We start from the raw sequence: 16,063 nt of genomic DNA, 5'->3' as shown, positions 1-16,063 counted from the left end.
TAGCTCTTCTGAATGGAAAACAAATGGTACAGAGGCATCACTGAGCTGTTTTAGGGAGGAATACTGTGGATCCTCAGAGGCAGTAGTAGAGGAACTGAGGCAGAGTGAAATTGAAAAGTGAAGGTTATTGCTGCTTCCTTTTGTCATGTATCTCCTCAGACATAGTCATCTCTCAGGACTGAATAGCTGCATTAAACTATTAGTCATAGTTTTTGACTTTTTTGGCCTAAATTTTCAGTTATTTTCTCCTCTTCTTTCTGAAGTTCTTCTCCTTTCTTTTTACTACCTCTCTTATTTCTTGATACACATTTGTCTTCACTAAATAATAAGTGATAGTAGAAATTGAAGCTAGTTGTGATTTTTCCCTGGTCTTCCATTCTTATACTCATGATTCTTTCACTTCAGCTCTGTGTCTCTCACAATAAAGATCTGCCCTCTCAATGTCCAGTCTCCCAAGCCCAGTGGATTTATGTATTTACATGGGGGTAATCTGTGGAATAGTATCTAATAAAATAACAGCGCATTTCTACTGGAAGCTTGTATCTTAGAGATAAGCTTACCCAATTCTTTGACTTAAGGTTTCCCACAACCTTACTTATGGCAACTAACACAAGGCACATAAAACTTGTGGAACTTGTGGAACATGAAGCACAGAAAACTTGAGGAACTTGCATAAAATAAGTCCCACTACTTCTGGTACCAACAAATCAGGAGAAGAGTGTAATGTAAAGGCACCAGATATGAGCGTGACATATGATCACTTCTGAATGCTTCAACATTAAGTTTTATTTAGTTCTTGTGTATTATAGAGACACACAGGCCTTGAAGGATGTGCTGGGAAAACTTAATAACACTGGTCTTCTCTTCTTGGAGCTTGTGACTGTTTTCTTCTGTCATCGTTACTGCTGCAAGCAGCAATGAGTTCCAGGTCTTATGCAGTAAGCAATCCTAATTTCATTTTCATGACATTGATTTTTACATCGACCATTACCCATTCTGCACTCTCTCCTCAAGTCCAAGCTACCATACTCAGGATATTTCTTTTTGGCTGTAAGAAGGGAAGAATGACTGAAATTAGCCATCTAGCTATGACACATCCATGTTTTAAAAGGAGAAGGTCCATGAAGCAAAAGATTATAGAGTGAAAACGTCCACCTACCTATGGAGGAAAGATTAAGTGAATTTACTGTCCCTTGGTGCAAGCTACATTCTAGAAATAAAAAGGGTCTTGGACCTAAGTTAGGTGTTTCCACTTTCCGTCTTACAAGAAACTGGGCAGTGACCCAGGATGGTTCCCAAAATCAATGGAAGAAAAGTGACCATAATTTATCTTTTGGTCAGACTCTGTCTCTACGATCATCTAATTACCTTTGAGCAGCCTGTTCTCTGCTCTCACTAACATTATTTAGACTGAATGTTATGCTTTATGAATTCTTCTTCAAGTGATTTTCACTGTAGCTTGATTTTGCTTCTCTAAAATGTCAAGTGCTAGGCAACGCTGGATAATTTGTCTAAATTCCTGCAACTCCCCTGCATATTTGGGGTTTATTTCCCCGAAGAAATTATGTAACTCAGACATGTGTCTAATAACAACATTGATAAAGAAAAAAAAAAGTGGAGCCATTATTGACCATTACATGATTTCTAAAATTACCAGTGTTACCTTTTTCTTCTTTCATCACAAAGTTTCTAAAATAATAACTTACCAAGAATTTATCACAATTACTGTTTGTACTATTAAATCTTTTGACTAGCAATCAATAAACTATTGTCAGGGGCCCAAATCCAGCCTGCCACCTGTTTTTGGAAATAATTTTAGTGGCACATAGATGCACCCACTTACACATTGTTTATAACTGTTTTTGCATTAAAATAATGCAGTTGAGATCTTAGGGTTCATAAAACCTTAAGTATTGGTTGTCTCACTTATTTCCAGAAAAAGTTTGTTAACTGTTACTCTGGCTTTATCTTTGCTCATCAATCATGAAAGAATGAGTGAGGGATTTGTAGCTGGAAGATATGTAGCAGATTTGAAGATTTGTAGCAGGAAGATATGTCCAGGAGAGCAAAACTGCAACTAAAATTTGCACATTATAAGAAACACAAAATTTGACACAATGCAAAAATAACTTTGTAATAGTCAAAGCTGTAAGAAAAGATATATGTTTTGTTTTGTTAACTTAAAGATGGAATCTCACTAGAAGTTATTTAGAAACGATTGTATTTAGGGGGTTTGGGGACATTGGTTTGATCAGCTATATGATCTATTCCAAGTCAAATATTTTTTATTTTATATTTTAAATTGTACCAAGTCAAAAAATGTATTTTATATTTTAAATTGTACCCTGGCCGATGCGTTTTCAGAAGTCATTTGTTTCGCAGTCTTTTTTTTTTGTAGGCACATCAAATTCTTGACCAAAGGATAGATTTAATATTTTCACATATGAAAACAAATAAATTATGCCACTGTTTCCTGCTATTAATTATTGCTTGGTCTTCTCAGAGGCCAGGGCTCTTTGCCTAGGCAGTCTGTCTCCATTTCCAACAGCTGATAAGTGATGATGAGTAGTAATATCTGTTAGCTAATACATAAACTCAGAGCTACATTATCTATGTCTTAGGTATAGTGGCTATAAAACCAAGTCCTGCTATGAATATTGGTTTTCTTCTCAATGTAACTGAAGCAATTCAGAGTATGAAGCAACTTAAAGAAACAAAAACATAGAAGAACATCTAGTTAATCTGCACAATTTAAATATTCACTTCTAAAGATCATTACTTATTCTACATTTTCTGAGGAGTTATGATTATCAAACCCATAAGTGATGGCCAGTGACATACACCTGATTATACTCACTTTTGACAAGAGTTCTGTCACATTTGGCACTGCTGTCCATGATTCCACCCTGGACTGACCCCACCCCTTCTCTTATTCGTTCTTTGTCTTGTTTCACCTTTCTAAAACATTATTGTCTTTTTTCTCCTCATTCTGACCTCTACATGTGTTCTCCAGCTTGTGTCCTTGGGTTGCTAATCTCCTTTGCAAGCATTATAGTATCAATTAAATATACTCCCTGTCAACTGGATGCCAAGCTCAAGGGCAGGGTGTCTTACTCTAAGCAATATTGACCTTTTGGATAGGACAATTCTTTGCTCTAAGGGGCTGTTCTGTGCATTGTAGGCTACTTAGCAGCATCCTGGGCTCTATCTACAGCTGGTACTATGCCAGTAGTACAAGTTGTGATGAGCTAAAAGGTCTCTAGACATTGCCTGATGTTCCCTTGAGCACAAACTCACTCCTCTCTGAGAACCACTGATCTAGTGATACTGTGATATTTCAAAAATTATTATTTCTGCCCTCAAATACATTGTTCAAGTCCAATCTTCTGTCTGAAATCTCTGAGCATCACTTTCAGCAAAGTAAAATCTCCCTCCATTTATCTCCCACACCACTTTTTGTTATAATATTATTTTAGATTTACAGAAGAGTTGCAAAGTTGGTAGAAGCCAGCTTCCCCTTATATTATATATTGCATAATCTTGGTAACGTTAATTAAGAAATTAATATTGATGTGGTAGTATTTACTAAGCTATGCTCTATTCAAATTTTGCCAGTTTTCATACGTGTCGCTTTTGTCTGCTTTTCACTATTGTCTTTATTATCCGTTCTGGAGTCCAATCTAAAATACCACATTACATTTTTGTGAAATGATGTTTTAATCTCTATGTTATTATCATACTTTTACCAAAAAACAGCTTATGTCTTCTCAAACTTGTTAGTATAAATCCCCATAAATATTTGCATATTACCTTGTGAAACTGTGACCCAAAAGAGCAGAATAAAGAAAAAAAGTTGAATCTTCATGGTAGAGAGCTTCTTAAAAAAAAAAGTGTCAACAGACCTTTTTCAAGTCAGCTGTTTTGAAATCAGGAAACAGAGATCCCTTTTATTTATAGATTCTCCTGGGAAGTACTTTCAACTACTGAGGCTTATCAAGAGCAAGAACATTTGTATGCTTGGCTGAATAGTGCCACACTCAAAGAACATGAACTCAAAAAGTATTATTAAATTGTTCTCATAAAAGTAAAACCTGCTGTGTAACCTTAACTAGCTTTCATGAAAACATAGTTTTTAAGAGACTTTTATTTATAGGGGATATGTGTTTGGATTGCTAAATGTTATAGTAATCAACTTCTCTATTCTGTGTTATATGTAATATTAAACATTCTAATGCCTTAGTATAAAACTGTTGAATGCCTGAATCATAAGATTTTACAGAAAAAGTCTCACTGAGATCAGTTTTGTTTTACTGATAAAACAAGAGAACCAGGGAGATTAAATGACTTTATTTCAATTAATATAAGACACAACTATTTAAATAATCAGTAAATTCGGGATTCACTAAAATGTGGGAAATATTCTATATAAGTCTATTTATTTATTTATTTATTTATTTATTTATTTATTTATTTATATTTACTTTTTGAGATGGAGTCTGGCTCTGTCACCCAGGCTGGAGTGCAGTGGCACCATCTCAGTTCACTGCAACCTCTGCCTCCCGGGTTCAAGTGATTCTCCTGCCTCAGCCTCCTGAGGAGCTGGAATTATAGGTGCCTGCTACCACACCTGACTAATTTTTGTAGTTTTAGTAAAGACGGAGTTTCACCATGTTGGTCAGGCTGGCCTCAAACCCCTGACTTCATGATCCACCCGCCTCAGATTTCCAAAGTGCTGGGATTACAGGCATGAGCCACTATGCCCAGCCAAGTCTTTGTATGATTTATAAATTTTCTATAGTCATCTGATTTCAAAATTTCAGGTTCAACGTTTTAATTCTGTTTATGGAACTGAAAGTTTCATATCTGATCTAAATTGCATGCTTACAAAAACTATTATTTCGGATATGTGAGAAAGAGCTGGAAGTTTTGCCCAGTACTCAGAAGCTGATGCTATAAAGAAAAACAATTGGCCAGGTGTGGTGGCTCATGCCTGTAATCCCAGCACTTTGGGAGGCTGAGGAGGGTGGATCACCTGAGGTCAGGAGTTCTGGACCAGCCTGGCCAACATGGTGAAAACCCACCTCTACTAAAAATACAAAAATTAGCCGGCCATTGTGGCAGGCACCTGTAATCCCAGCTACTCAGGGGTCCAAGGCAGGAGACTCGCTTGAATCCAGGAGGCAGAGGTTGCAGTGAGCCAAGATCATGCCATTGCATTCCAGCCTGGGGTACAAGAGCGAGACTTCCTATCAAAAAAAAAAAAAAAAAAAGGAAATCAATGAATCAATTATTTCCTACCACATAGTTAAGATAATTTTTAGGACAGTGGTTCCTAAACTTTGGCTGCATCAGAATCCCCTAGAAAGCCTGCTAAAATCAGATTGCAAGGTCCCACCCCCAGTATTTCTGATTTAGTAGATCTGGAATGGGGACTAAAATTTGCTTTTCTAACAAGATCATTGAACGCTAATGTTGCTGAAAGGGGCCATATATTAGTCTTGGAAACCTAACTCATTAATTCTATAATATCTAAGAAAAATGTTTCACAGAGTCATAGAATCTGCAGCATTCATTAATAAAGAATTTAAAGCTGCTTAGAGTTTCTAATCAAATATACTCATATTACTGGTGAGAAAAGTACAATCAAGATAGATGAACTTATTTACCTAGTAATTGTTATCCTTTGCAACAGATGCTTCATATTATGAAATAAAAATAACAACTTTTGAATTAAATCAAATATGGGGAACTTGACTCATCTGTTTCCTTTCTGGGAAAGTAAAGAAAGATTGGGAATGCAGCATTAGCTGATAGGAGGAAGACCACTTCAGTATATCACTATGCAACACTTACTCAACAAATATTATTGAGCACCAATTCAGAGTTCAGTTATTGATTTCGAATCTATTTTGAATTGGTTTCATCTTGTTGTAGTCAGAAAACATACAGAAGACTAAGAAAGGATTCCTATGAATAGAAAGTGCACTATTGACATAGGTTAAAAGAAAAAAAAAAAGGTAACTGTATCTCTAACACAGAGCATTTATCCCTTTCCAATTGGTTTTGCTATTAGGATGGAAAAAGATACCCTATGCAAAAGAGAACTGGAGAGACTAAACTGACCTAAGAGAAAATAGACTTTAAGAAAAAAATTGTTACTAGAGACAAAGAAAAACATTGTATAATAGTAAAATGGTCAATCCATCAAGCATGTAGAGAAATTACAAACATTTATGTACCTAACATAAAAGCTCTGAAATGCAAGAAGTAGTAACACGACAGAATTAAAAAGAAAAATAGATCGAAAATAAAAATAATACTTGAGGTCAATAATACCCCACATTCAATAACGGATACAAAAGCTAGACAGACCAGTAAGGAAACAAAAAATGTTTAGCAACCTTGTACACTAACTAAACCAACAGATACCTGTAAGACATTCCATCCATCAAAAGCAAAATACAGATTCATTTTAAATAAATATGGAACGTTCTCTAGGATAGTCATATATTAGGTGACAAAACAAGTGTCAATATATTTAAAACATTGAAATTATACAAGGTACCTTCTCAGACTACAATGTAATAAATTTAAAATCTGTAACTGAAGAAAAATAAAAAATTTACAGATAACTGAAAATTAAGTAATACACTCCAAAATAATCACTGGTTCAAAAGTAAATCCAAAGATGAATTAGAATAAGCTTAATATGAATAATAACAAAAACATAATGTGCCAAAACGTATGAGATACAGTGAATGCATATGAAAATGCAAGAAACCTAAATAGCAGAAATCATCTTGAAAAAGAACAAAGTTGGAGGACTCACACTTCCTAATTTCAAAACTTACTATCAAGAAACTGAGGAAGGTTGGAGCAAGATGGTGGAACAGGAGACTTCACTTAGAGTCCCCTTACCACCCCCAACTGCAAGGGCACCAATTTAACAACTATCTAAACAAAAAAAAAAGCACCTTCATAAATAAATCAGGTGAGCACTCACAGCACCTGGTTTTAATTTCACTCTGAAAGAGGCACTGGAAGAGGGTAGGAGAAACAGTCTTAAATCACAGATACCACCCCCCTTTTTCATCCCTTGACAGTAGCTGAGTGGTGCAGAGAAAGAATCATGTGCTCGAGAGAGGGAGAGAACAGCAATTGTGAGACACTGCATTGAACTCAGTGCTGCTCTGGCACAGCAGAAAGCAAAACCGGGTTGAACCCAGCCGATGCTCACTCATGGAAGGAGTACTGAAACCAGCCCTAGCCAGAAGGTAGGATTTGATTCTTGGCAAGACTTGTCGCTGCAGTCTAAAGTGTCCTGGGCCCTAAATAAACTTGAAAGGCAGTCTAGGCCACAAGGACTGTAACTCCTACGTGAGTCCTAGTGCTGAACTGGGCTCAGAGCCAGTGAATGTAGGGAACATGAAACCTACTGAGACACCAGTTGAGGTGGCTAAGAGAATGCTGGCATCACCTCTCCCCTAACCCCAGGCTACATAGCACATGGATCTAATAGGTACTTCCTTCCATGTGAGGGTAGGAGAGAGACGAGTAAGGAGAACATTGTCTTGCACAATAGATACCAGCCCAACCACAGTAGGTTAGGGAACTAGAGTCATGAGGCCCCCTTTCCAGGCCCTAGCTCCTGAGTGACATTTCCAGACACACCTTGAGCCAGAAGTGAACCCACTGCCTTGAATAAAAGTTACCTGAGGGCCTTGGGAGAGACTCTGAAATATGCTGGCTTCAGGTAAGATTTAGCACATTCCCAGCAGTGGTGGCTATGGAGAGAGACTCCTTCTGCTTAAGAAAAGCAGAGAGAAAGGTAAAGGGTGCTTTGTCTTGCACCTTAGGTACCAGTTCAGCTGCAGAGGGGTAGAAAACCTGTTATGCCCAGACCGTTTATTTCCCGAAGAAGACCACCAGAGTCCAGAGTCAAAGCCAAGCGGCAAGGATCTTTACTGCAAGTTTGAACTTGGTCCCTCTGCTCCACAGCATACAAGAGGGCCCCGAACAATGCATGTGCTCACTTTTTATAGCCCGATGTAAACAGGATATGTAAGGTTACAGAGAAACAAGGGAATTCTTTTGGTTACAGCATTACAATTGGTTAGCATTTTAAGTTATACATTTAGCAGTTTTTTTTATTGGTTCCCGCGCTTTCAGTAAAACCACTCCACAAACGGTTGTGACCTTATCAGGGACTCCCCAAGTGGTGTTTTTCTAAAGTTGAGACAAATGGAGGAATGTTTGTACTGGGCCCAGGAAGTTGAGACAAATGGAGGAATGTTTGTACTGGGCCCAGGAAGTTGAGACAAATGGAGGAATGTTTGTACTGGGCCCAGGAAGTTGAGACAAATGGAGGAATGTTTGTACTGGGCCCAGGAAGTTGAGACAAATGGAGGAATGTTTGTACTGGGCCCAGGAAGTTGAGACAAATGGAGGAATGTTTGTACTGGGCCCAGGAAGTTGAGACAAATGGAGGAATGTTTGTACTGGGCCCAGGAAGTTGAGACAAATGGAGGAATGTTTGTACTGGGCCCAGGAAGTTGAGACAAATGGAGGAATGTTTGTACTGGGCCCAGGAAGTTGAGACAAATGGAGGAATGTTTGTACTGGGCCCAGGAAGTTGAGACAAATGGAGGAATGTTTGTACTGGGCCCAGGAAGTTGAGACAAATGGAGGAATGTTTGTACTGGGCCCAGGAAGTTGAGACAAATGGAGGAATGTTTGTACTGGGCCCAGGAAGTTGAGACAAATGGAGGAATGTTTGTACTGGGCCCAGGAAGTTGAGACAAATGGAGGAATGTTTGTACTGGGCCCAGGAAGTTGAGACAAATGGAGGAATGTTTGTACTGGGCCCAGGAAGTTGAGACAAATGGAGGAATGTTTGTACTGGGCCCAGGAAGTTGAGACAAATGGAGGAATGTTTGTACTGGGCCCAGGAAGTTGAGACAAATGGAGGAATGTTTGTACTGGGCCCAGGAAGTTGAGACAAATGGAGGAATGTTTGTACTGGGCCCAGGAAGTTGAGACAAATGGAGGAATGTTTGTACTGGGCCCAGGACTTTGAGACAAATGGAGGAATGTTTGTACTGGGCCCAGGAAGTTGAGACAAATGGAGGAATGTTTGTACTGGGCCCAGGAAGTTGAGACAAATGGAGGAATGTTTGTACTGGGCCCAGGAAGTTGAGACAAATGGAGGAATGTTTGTACTGGGCCCAGGAAGTTGAGACAAATGGAGGAATGTTTGTACTGGGCCCAGGAAGTTGAGACAAATGGAGGAATGTTTGTACTGGGCCCAGGAAGTTGAGACAAATGGAGGAATGTTTGTACTGGGCCCAGGAAGTTGAGACAAATGGAGGAATGTTTGTACTGGGCCCAGGAAGTTGAGACAAATGGAGGAATGTTTGTACTGGGCCCAGGAAGTTGAGACAAATGGAGGAATGTTTGTACTGGGCCCAGGAAGTTGAGACAAATGGAGGAATGTTTGTACTGGGCCCAGGAAGTTGAGACAAATGGAGGAATGTTTGTACTGGGCCCAGGAAGTTGAGACAAATGGAGGAATGTTTGTACTGGGCCCAGGAAGTTGAGACAAATGGAGGAATGTTTGTACTGGGCCCAGGAAGTTGAGACAAATGGAGGAATGTTTGTACTGGGCCCAGGAAGTTGAGACAAATGGAGGAATGTTTGTACTGGGCCCAGGAAGTTGAGACAAATGGAGGAATGTTTGTACTGGGCCCAGGAAGTTGAGACAAATGGAGGAATGTTTGTACTGGGCCCAGGACATTGAGACAAATGGAGGAACGTTTGTACTGGGCCCAGGAAGTTGAGACAAATGGAGGAACGTTTGTACTGGGCCCAGGAAGTTGAGACAAATGGAGGAACGTTTGTACTGGGCCCAGGAAGTTGAGACAAATGGAGGAATGTTTGTACTGGGCCCAGGAAGTTGAGACAAATGGAGGAATGTTTGTACTGGGCCCAGGAAGTTGAGACAAATGGAGGAATGTTTGTACTGGGCCCAGGAAGTTGAGACAAATGGAGGAATGTTTGTACTGGGCCCAGGAAGTTGAGACAAATGGAGGAATGTTTGTACTGGGCCCAGGAAGTTGAGACAAATGGAGGAATGTTTGTACTGGGCCCAGGAAGTTGAGACAAATGGAGGAATGTTTGTACTGGGCCCAGGAAGTTGAGACAAATGGAGGAATGTTTGTACTGGGCCCAGGAAGTTGAGACAAATGGAGGAATGTTTGTACTGGGCCCAGGAAGTTGAGACAAATGGAGGAATGTTTGTACTGGGCCCAGGAAGTTGAGACAAATGGAGGAATGTTTGTACTGGGCCCAGGAAGTTGAGACAAATGGAGGAATGTTTGTACTGGGCCCAGGAAGTTGAGACAAATGGAGGAATGTTTGTACTGGGCCCAGGAAGTTGAGACAAATGGAGGAATGTTTGTACTGGGCCCAGGAAGTTGAGACAAATGGAGGAATGTTTGTACTGGGCCCAGGAAGTTGAGACAAATGGAGGAATGTTTGTACTGGGCCCAGGAAGTTGAGACAAATGGAGGAATGTTTGTACTGGGCCCAGGAATTTGAGACAAATGGAGGAATGTTTGTACTGGGCCCAGGACGTTGAGACAAATGGAGGAATGTTTGTACTGGGCCCAGGAAGTTGAGACAAATGGAGGAATGTTTGTACTGGGCCCAGGAAGTTGAGACAAATGGAGGAATGTTTGTACTGGGCCCAGGAAGTTGAGACAAATGGAGGAATGTTTGTACTGGGCCCAGGAAGTTGAGACAAATGGAGGAATGTTTGTACTGGGCCCAGGAAGTTGAGACAAATGGAGGAATGTTTGTACTGGGCCCAGGAAGTTGAGACAAATGGAGGAATGTTTGTACTGGGCCCAGGAAGTTGAGACAAATGGAGGAATGTTTGTACTGGGCCCAGGAAGTTGAGACAAATGGAGGAATGTTTGTACTGGGCCCAGGAAGTTGAGACAAATGGAGGAATGTTTGTACTGGGCCCAGGAAGTTGAGACAAATGGAGGAATGTTTGTACTGGGCCCAGGAAGTTGAGACAAATGGAAGAATGTTTGTACTGGGCCCAGGACTGAGATATATGGAGGAATGTGTTTGTACTGGGCCCAGAACTGAGATATATGTTTGATTTCTTACAAACCAAGTAGGCTCTTGGGGTCCCAGATTCTAGACCTTGGCTCCTGGGTGGCATTTCTGGACACGCCACTGGCAAGAGGGAAGAGCACTGTCCTGAAAGGTGAGTCTCAGGCCTGGCGGCATTTACCACAACCTGACTAAACAGCCCCTGGATGAACTTTAAAGGAACATCCATGGTAGCCTGTTAGTACTCCCTTTGGGCCTGTGGTAGTAGTGCCCATGGGATGAGGCTCCTCTGCCTGTTGAAAGGGGAGGGAAGAATGGGAAGAGCTGTGTATTGGGGTTTGAGTGCCAGCTAAGCTGCAGTATAACAGAATATCAGGTAGACTTTTAAGGTTTTTGACTCCAGACCCTGGCACCCAGGTGGTACCTCTGGATACCTCCCCACATCAGGGCTTTAGGGAACTTGCCATGCTGAAGGGAAGGTCACAGCCTAACTGGCTTCACCACCTGCTGATTGTGGAGACCCAAGACCTCGAGTGAGCACAGGTCATAGCCAGCTAGTGGTTACAGAGGGCCTTGGGTAAGATCCAGTGCTATGCTAGCTTCAGGTCTGATCCAGTGAAGTTCCAGTGGTGGCGGTGGCAGGGGTGTTTGTGTCACCTCATTCCCAGCCACAGTTAGCTCAGAAAAGAGAGAGATTCCATTTGTTTGGGAGAAGGTAAGAGAATAGAAGAGTCTCTACTAGGTAATCCATAGAATTATTCCAAATCTTTTCTAAGACCATCAAGACATAGTACAATAAAATAAAAATAGAAACAACAAAAAATTTAAAAGCAGGAGGATGAAGTTGGGGTGTAGAGTTTTAATTCATTTTATTTTTGCTTGTTTGGTTTTTTTATGCAAACAGCGTTGTTACCAGCTTAAAATAATGGGTTATAAGATTGTATTTGCAATCTTCACGGTAACCTCAAATCAAAAACCATATAACAGATGTGCAAAAATAAAAATCAATACATTAAATCATACCACCAGAAAAAATCACCTCCACTACAAGGAAGACAGGAAGAAAGGAAAGACCACAAAACAACCAGAAAACAAGTAGCAAAATAGCAGGAGTAAGTACTTACTTGTCTCCAATCAGAAGACATAGAGTGGCTGAATGGATTAAAAAACAAACAACAACAACAACAACAACAACAAACAGGCCAGGTATGGTGACTCATGGGTTCATGCATATAATCCCCGCACTTCGGGAGACGGAGGCGAGTGGATTGCCTGAGGTCAGGAGTTTGAGAACAGCCTGGCCAACATGATGAAACCCCATCTCTACTAAAAATAGAAAAAAAATTAGCCAGGTGTGGTGGTGGGTGCCTGTATTCACAGCTACTCAGGAGACTGAGGCAGGAGAATTGCTTGAACCCAGGAGGCAGAGGTTGCAGTGAGCTGAGATAGCGCCATGCTACTTCACTCCAGCCTGGGCAACAAGAGTGAAATTCCATCTAAAAAAAAAAGCCAACAAGATCCAATAATCTGTTTTCTACAGGAAGCACACTTCATCTATAATGACATACATAGACTAAAAATAAAGGGATGGGAAAATATATACCATGCCAATGAAAACCAAAAAAGACTGGGAATTGCTATACTTACATAAGAAAAAATAGATCTCAAGACTAAAACTGTAGAAAGAGACAAAGAAGGTCATTATATAAGGATAAAGGGGTCAATTCAGCAAGAGGACATAATAATTGTAAATATGAACCCAAAACTGGAGACCCCACATATGAAGAAAATATTATTAGAGCTAAAGGGAGAGATAGGCCCCAATAAAATAATACCTGGGGACTCTAACACCACACATTCAGCATTGGACAGATGTCCCAGACAGAAAATCAACAAATAAACATCAGATATAATCTGCACCATAGACAAAATGTATCTAATAGACATTTACAGAACATTTTCTCCAACTAAGGCAGAATACACATTCTTTTCGTAAGCACATGGATCATTCTCAAGAATAGACCATATGTTGGATCAGAAAAGAAGTCTTAAAACATTCAAAAAATTAAAATTATATCAAGCATCTTCTCTGACCACTATAGAATAAAACTAGAAATCAACAACAGGAGGAATTTTGGAAACTCTACAAACACATGGAAATTAAACAATATGCTCCTGAATGACCAGTGGGTGAATGAAGAAATTAAGAAAACTGAAATTTTTCTTGAGACAAATGATAATGAAAGCACAATATATCAAAACCTATGAGATACAGCAAAAGCAATACTAAGAGAGAATTTTATCGCTGTAAGTGCCTACATCAAAAAGGTAGAGAAACTTCAAATAAACAACCTAACAATGCATCTTAAAGAACTAGAAAAGCAAGAGTAAACCAAACCCCAAATTAGTAGAAGATACAATAAAGATCACATGAAAAATAAATGAAATAAAGAAGATACAAAAGATCAATGAAACAAAAAGTTGGTTTCTTCAAAGTTTACAAAAATTTGACAACTCTCTAGCCAAACTAAGAAAAAAAGAGAGAACACCCAAACAAACAAAATCAAAGATGAAAATAGAGACATTTCAGTTGGTACTGTAGAAATTCAAAGGATCTTTAGTGGTTACTATAAGCAGCTATATGCCATTATATTGGAAAATCTAGAAGAAATGAATGAATTTCCAGACACATATAACCTATCAAGATTGACCCAGGAAGAAATTCAAAACCTGAAGAGACCACAGACAAGTAATGAGATCGAAGCTGTAATAAAAAGTCTCACAGCAAAGAAAAGCCCAGGACCCAATGGCTGCATTGCTGAATATTACAAAACATTTAAAGAAGAATTAATACCAATCCTACTCAAACTATTATGAAAAATAGAGGAGGAGGGAATACTTCCGAATCATTTTGTGAGCCCTGATACCAAAATCAAACAAAGACACATCAAATAAAGAAAACTACAAGCCAATATCATTGATGAATATTGATGCAAAAATCCTCAACAAAATACCAGCAAACTGAGTTCAACAATGCATTAAAAAGATCTTTCATCATGACCAAGTGGGATTTTTCCCTGGGATGCAAGTATGGTTTAACATACTTGAATCAAGGAGTATGATACTTCATGTCAACAGAATAAAGGACAAAAATCATATGATTATTTCAATTTATGCGGAAAAAGCATTTGATAAAATTCAACATCTTTTCATGATAACAGCCTTCAAAAAACTGGGTATACAAGGAAGATACCTCAACATAATAAAAGCTATATTCAGCAGACCTACAGCTGTCATACTGAATGGGGAAAAATGAAAAGTTCTCTCTCTAAGATAGGGAACACAACCAGGAGACTCATTTTCCCCACTGTTTTTCAACATAGTACTGAAGTCATACAAATAGTAATGAGACAAGAAAAAGAAACAAAGACCATCTAAATTGGAAGGGAAGAGGTCAAATTATCCTCTCCTTGTTTGCAGATGATATGATCTCATATTTGGAAAATCCTAGAGACTCCACCAAAAAAACTTAGAACTAACATACAAATTCAGTAAAATTTCAAGATACAAAGTCAGCATATGGAAATCAGTAGCATTTCTATACACCAACTGTGAACAATCTGAAAAAGAAATCAAGAAAGTAATTCAATTTACACAAACTACAAGTAAAATAAAATACCTAAGAATTAATGTGACCAAAGCAGTAAAAGATCTCTGCAATGAAAACTATAAAACATCGAAGGAAGCAATTGAAAAGACATAAAACATGGAAAATATTCCATATTCATTGTTTGGAAGAATCAATATTTTTAACATGACCATGTTACCCAACAAAATCTACAGATTCAATAGAATCCCTACCAATATATCAGTGGCATTCTTCACAGAAATAGAAAAAAAAAAAAATCCTAAAATCCATATAGAACCACAACAGACCCAGAATAGCCAAAGCTGTCCTAAGCAAAAGGAACAAAACTGGAGGAATCATATTACCTGACTTCAAATTATACTAGAGTGATGATAACCAAAACAGCATTGTAATGGCATAACTGCACGTAGATCAGTGGTACAGAATAGAAAACCCAAAGATGTATCCATACATTTACAGTGAACTCATTTTTGAAGAAGGTGCCAAGAACATACATTGAGGAGAGGACAGTCCCTTTAATAAAACATTCTGGGGCCAGGCACGGTGGCTTGCGCCTGTAATCCTAGCACGTTGGGAGGCTGAGGTAGGTGAATCACTTGAGGTCAGGAGTTCAAGACCAGTTTGGCCAACAAGGTGAAACCCCATCTCTACTAAAAATACAAAAAATTAGCCGGGTGTGGTGGTGCATGCCTGTAATTCCAGTTACTCAGGAGGCTGAGGCAGGAGAGTAGCTTGAACTCAGGAGGCGGAGGTTGAAGTGAGCCGAGATTGCGCCACTGAACTCCAGGCTGAGCCACAGAGCTAGATACCCTGCATGGACGTTTGAGCTGGCAGAGGCATCTTCCCAGAGATTAGATAGAGATGGGGCTTCAGCAGACACCAAGCCAGGGGACCTTTGTGTGCGGGAGTGCTCCAGTTGAGCTCTGCTATGTATGCCATTTCCAGGGCTCTCTGTCACTCTGAGAGGCTCTGTCCTCAGCTAACCACAAGAATGGGAGACAGCAGAGCCAGCTTTCCCGCGGGAATGGGGCACGTAGGTCCTGCGAGGCCCGCCTGCCTGCCAGTCCCTCTCAGGGCTCCTGCCTGTCCACCCCACAGAAATATAGACACGGCGCATGCTCTGCTGCCCGGCCTGGGTGCTTTGTTCCAACTGAATGCATTCTGGCAGCCTGGAATCCTTTCGGAACCCCCAAAACACCCAGAACCCAGCCCTGAGGGTCCAGAGAAGGGAGGAGCCACAAGCAAGTCCTGGTATTTCAGGGCTGCGGGCCTGCAGCTAAGGAGTGCTGGGGA

The 16,063-nt window shown here is 39.9% G+C and overlaps 1 protein-coding gene across 1 annotated transcript; it reads right to left on the bottom strand.

Annotated features, from left to right (window-relative positions):
• Positions 1-764: 764 nt before the first annotated feature.
• LOC108513746 (beta-defensin 110) lies at positions 765-3,904 on the bottom strand. The gene is made up of 2 exons (XM_017849599.1): positions 3,811-3,904; positions 765-1,048 (listed from the first exon to the last, which is right to left on the bottom strand). Exons 1-2 carry the CDS (start codon positions 3,863-3,865, stop codon positions 900-902), a joined length of 204 nt encoding a protein of 67 aa, XP_017705088.1. The 5' UTR covers positions 3,866-3,904; the 3' UTR covers positions 765-899.
• Between the last annotated feature and the right edge of the window lie 12,159 nt (positions 3,905-16,063).

The sequence above is a fragment of the Rhinopithecus bieti genome, unplaced genomic scaffold (genome assembly GCF_001698545.2).
Source record: "Rhinopithecus bieti isolate Rb0 unplaced genomic scaffold, ASM169854v2 scaffold_31531, whole genome shotgun sequence".
NCBI lineage: Eukaryota > Metazoa > Chordata > Mammalia > Primates > Cercopithecidae > Rhinopithecus > Rhinopithecus bieti.
Note: the sequence above shows the minus strand (reverse complement) of the source record. Positions and strands in the feature narration are given on the sequence as shown.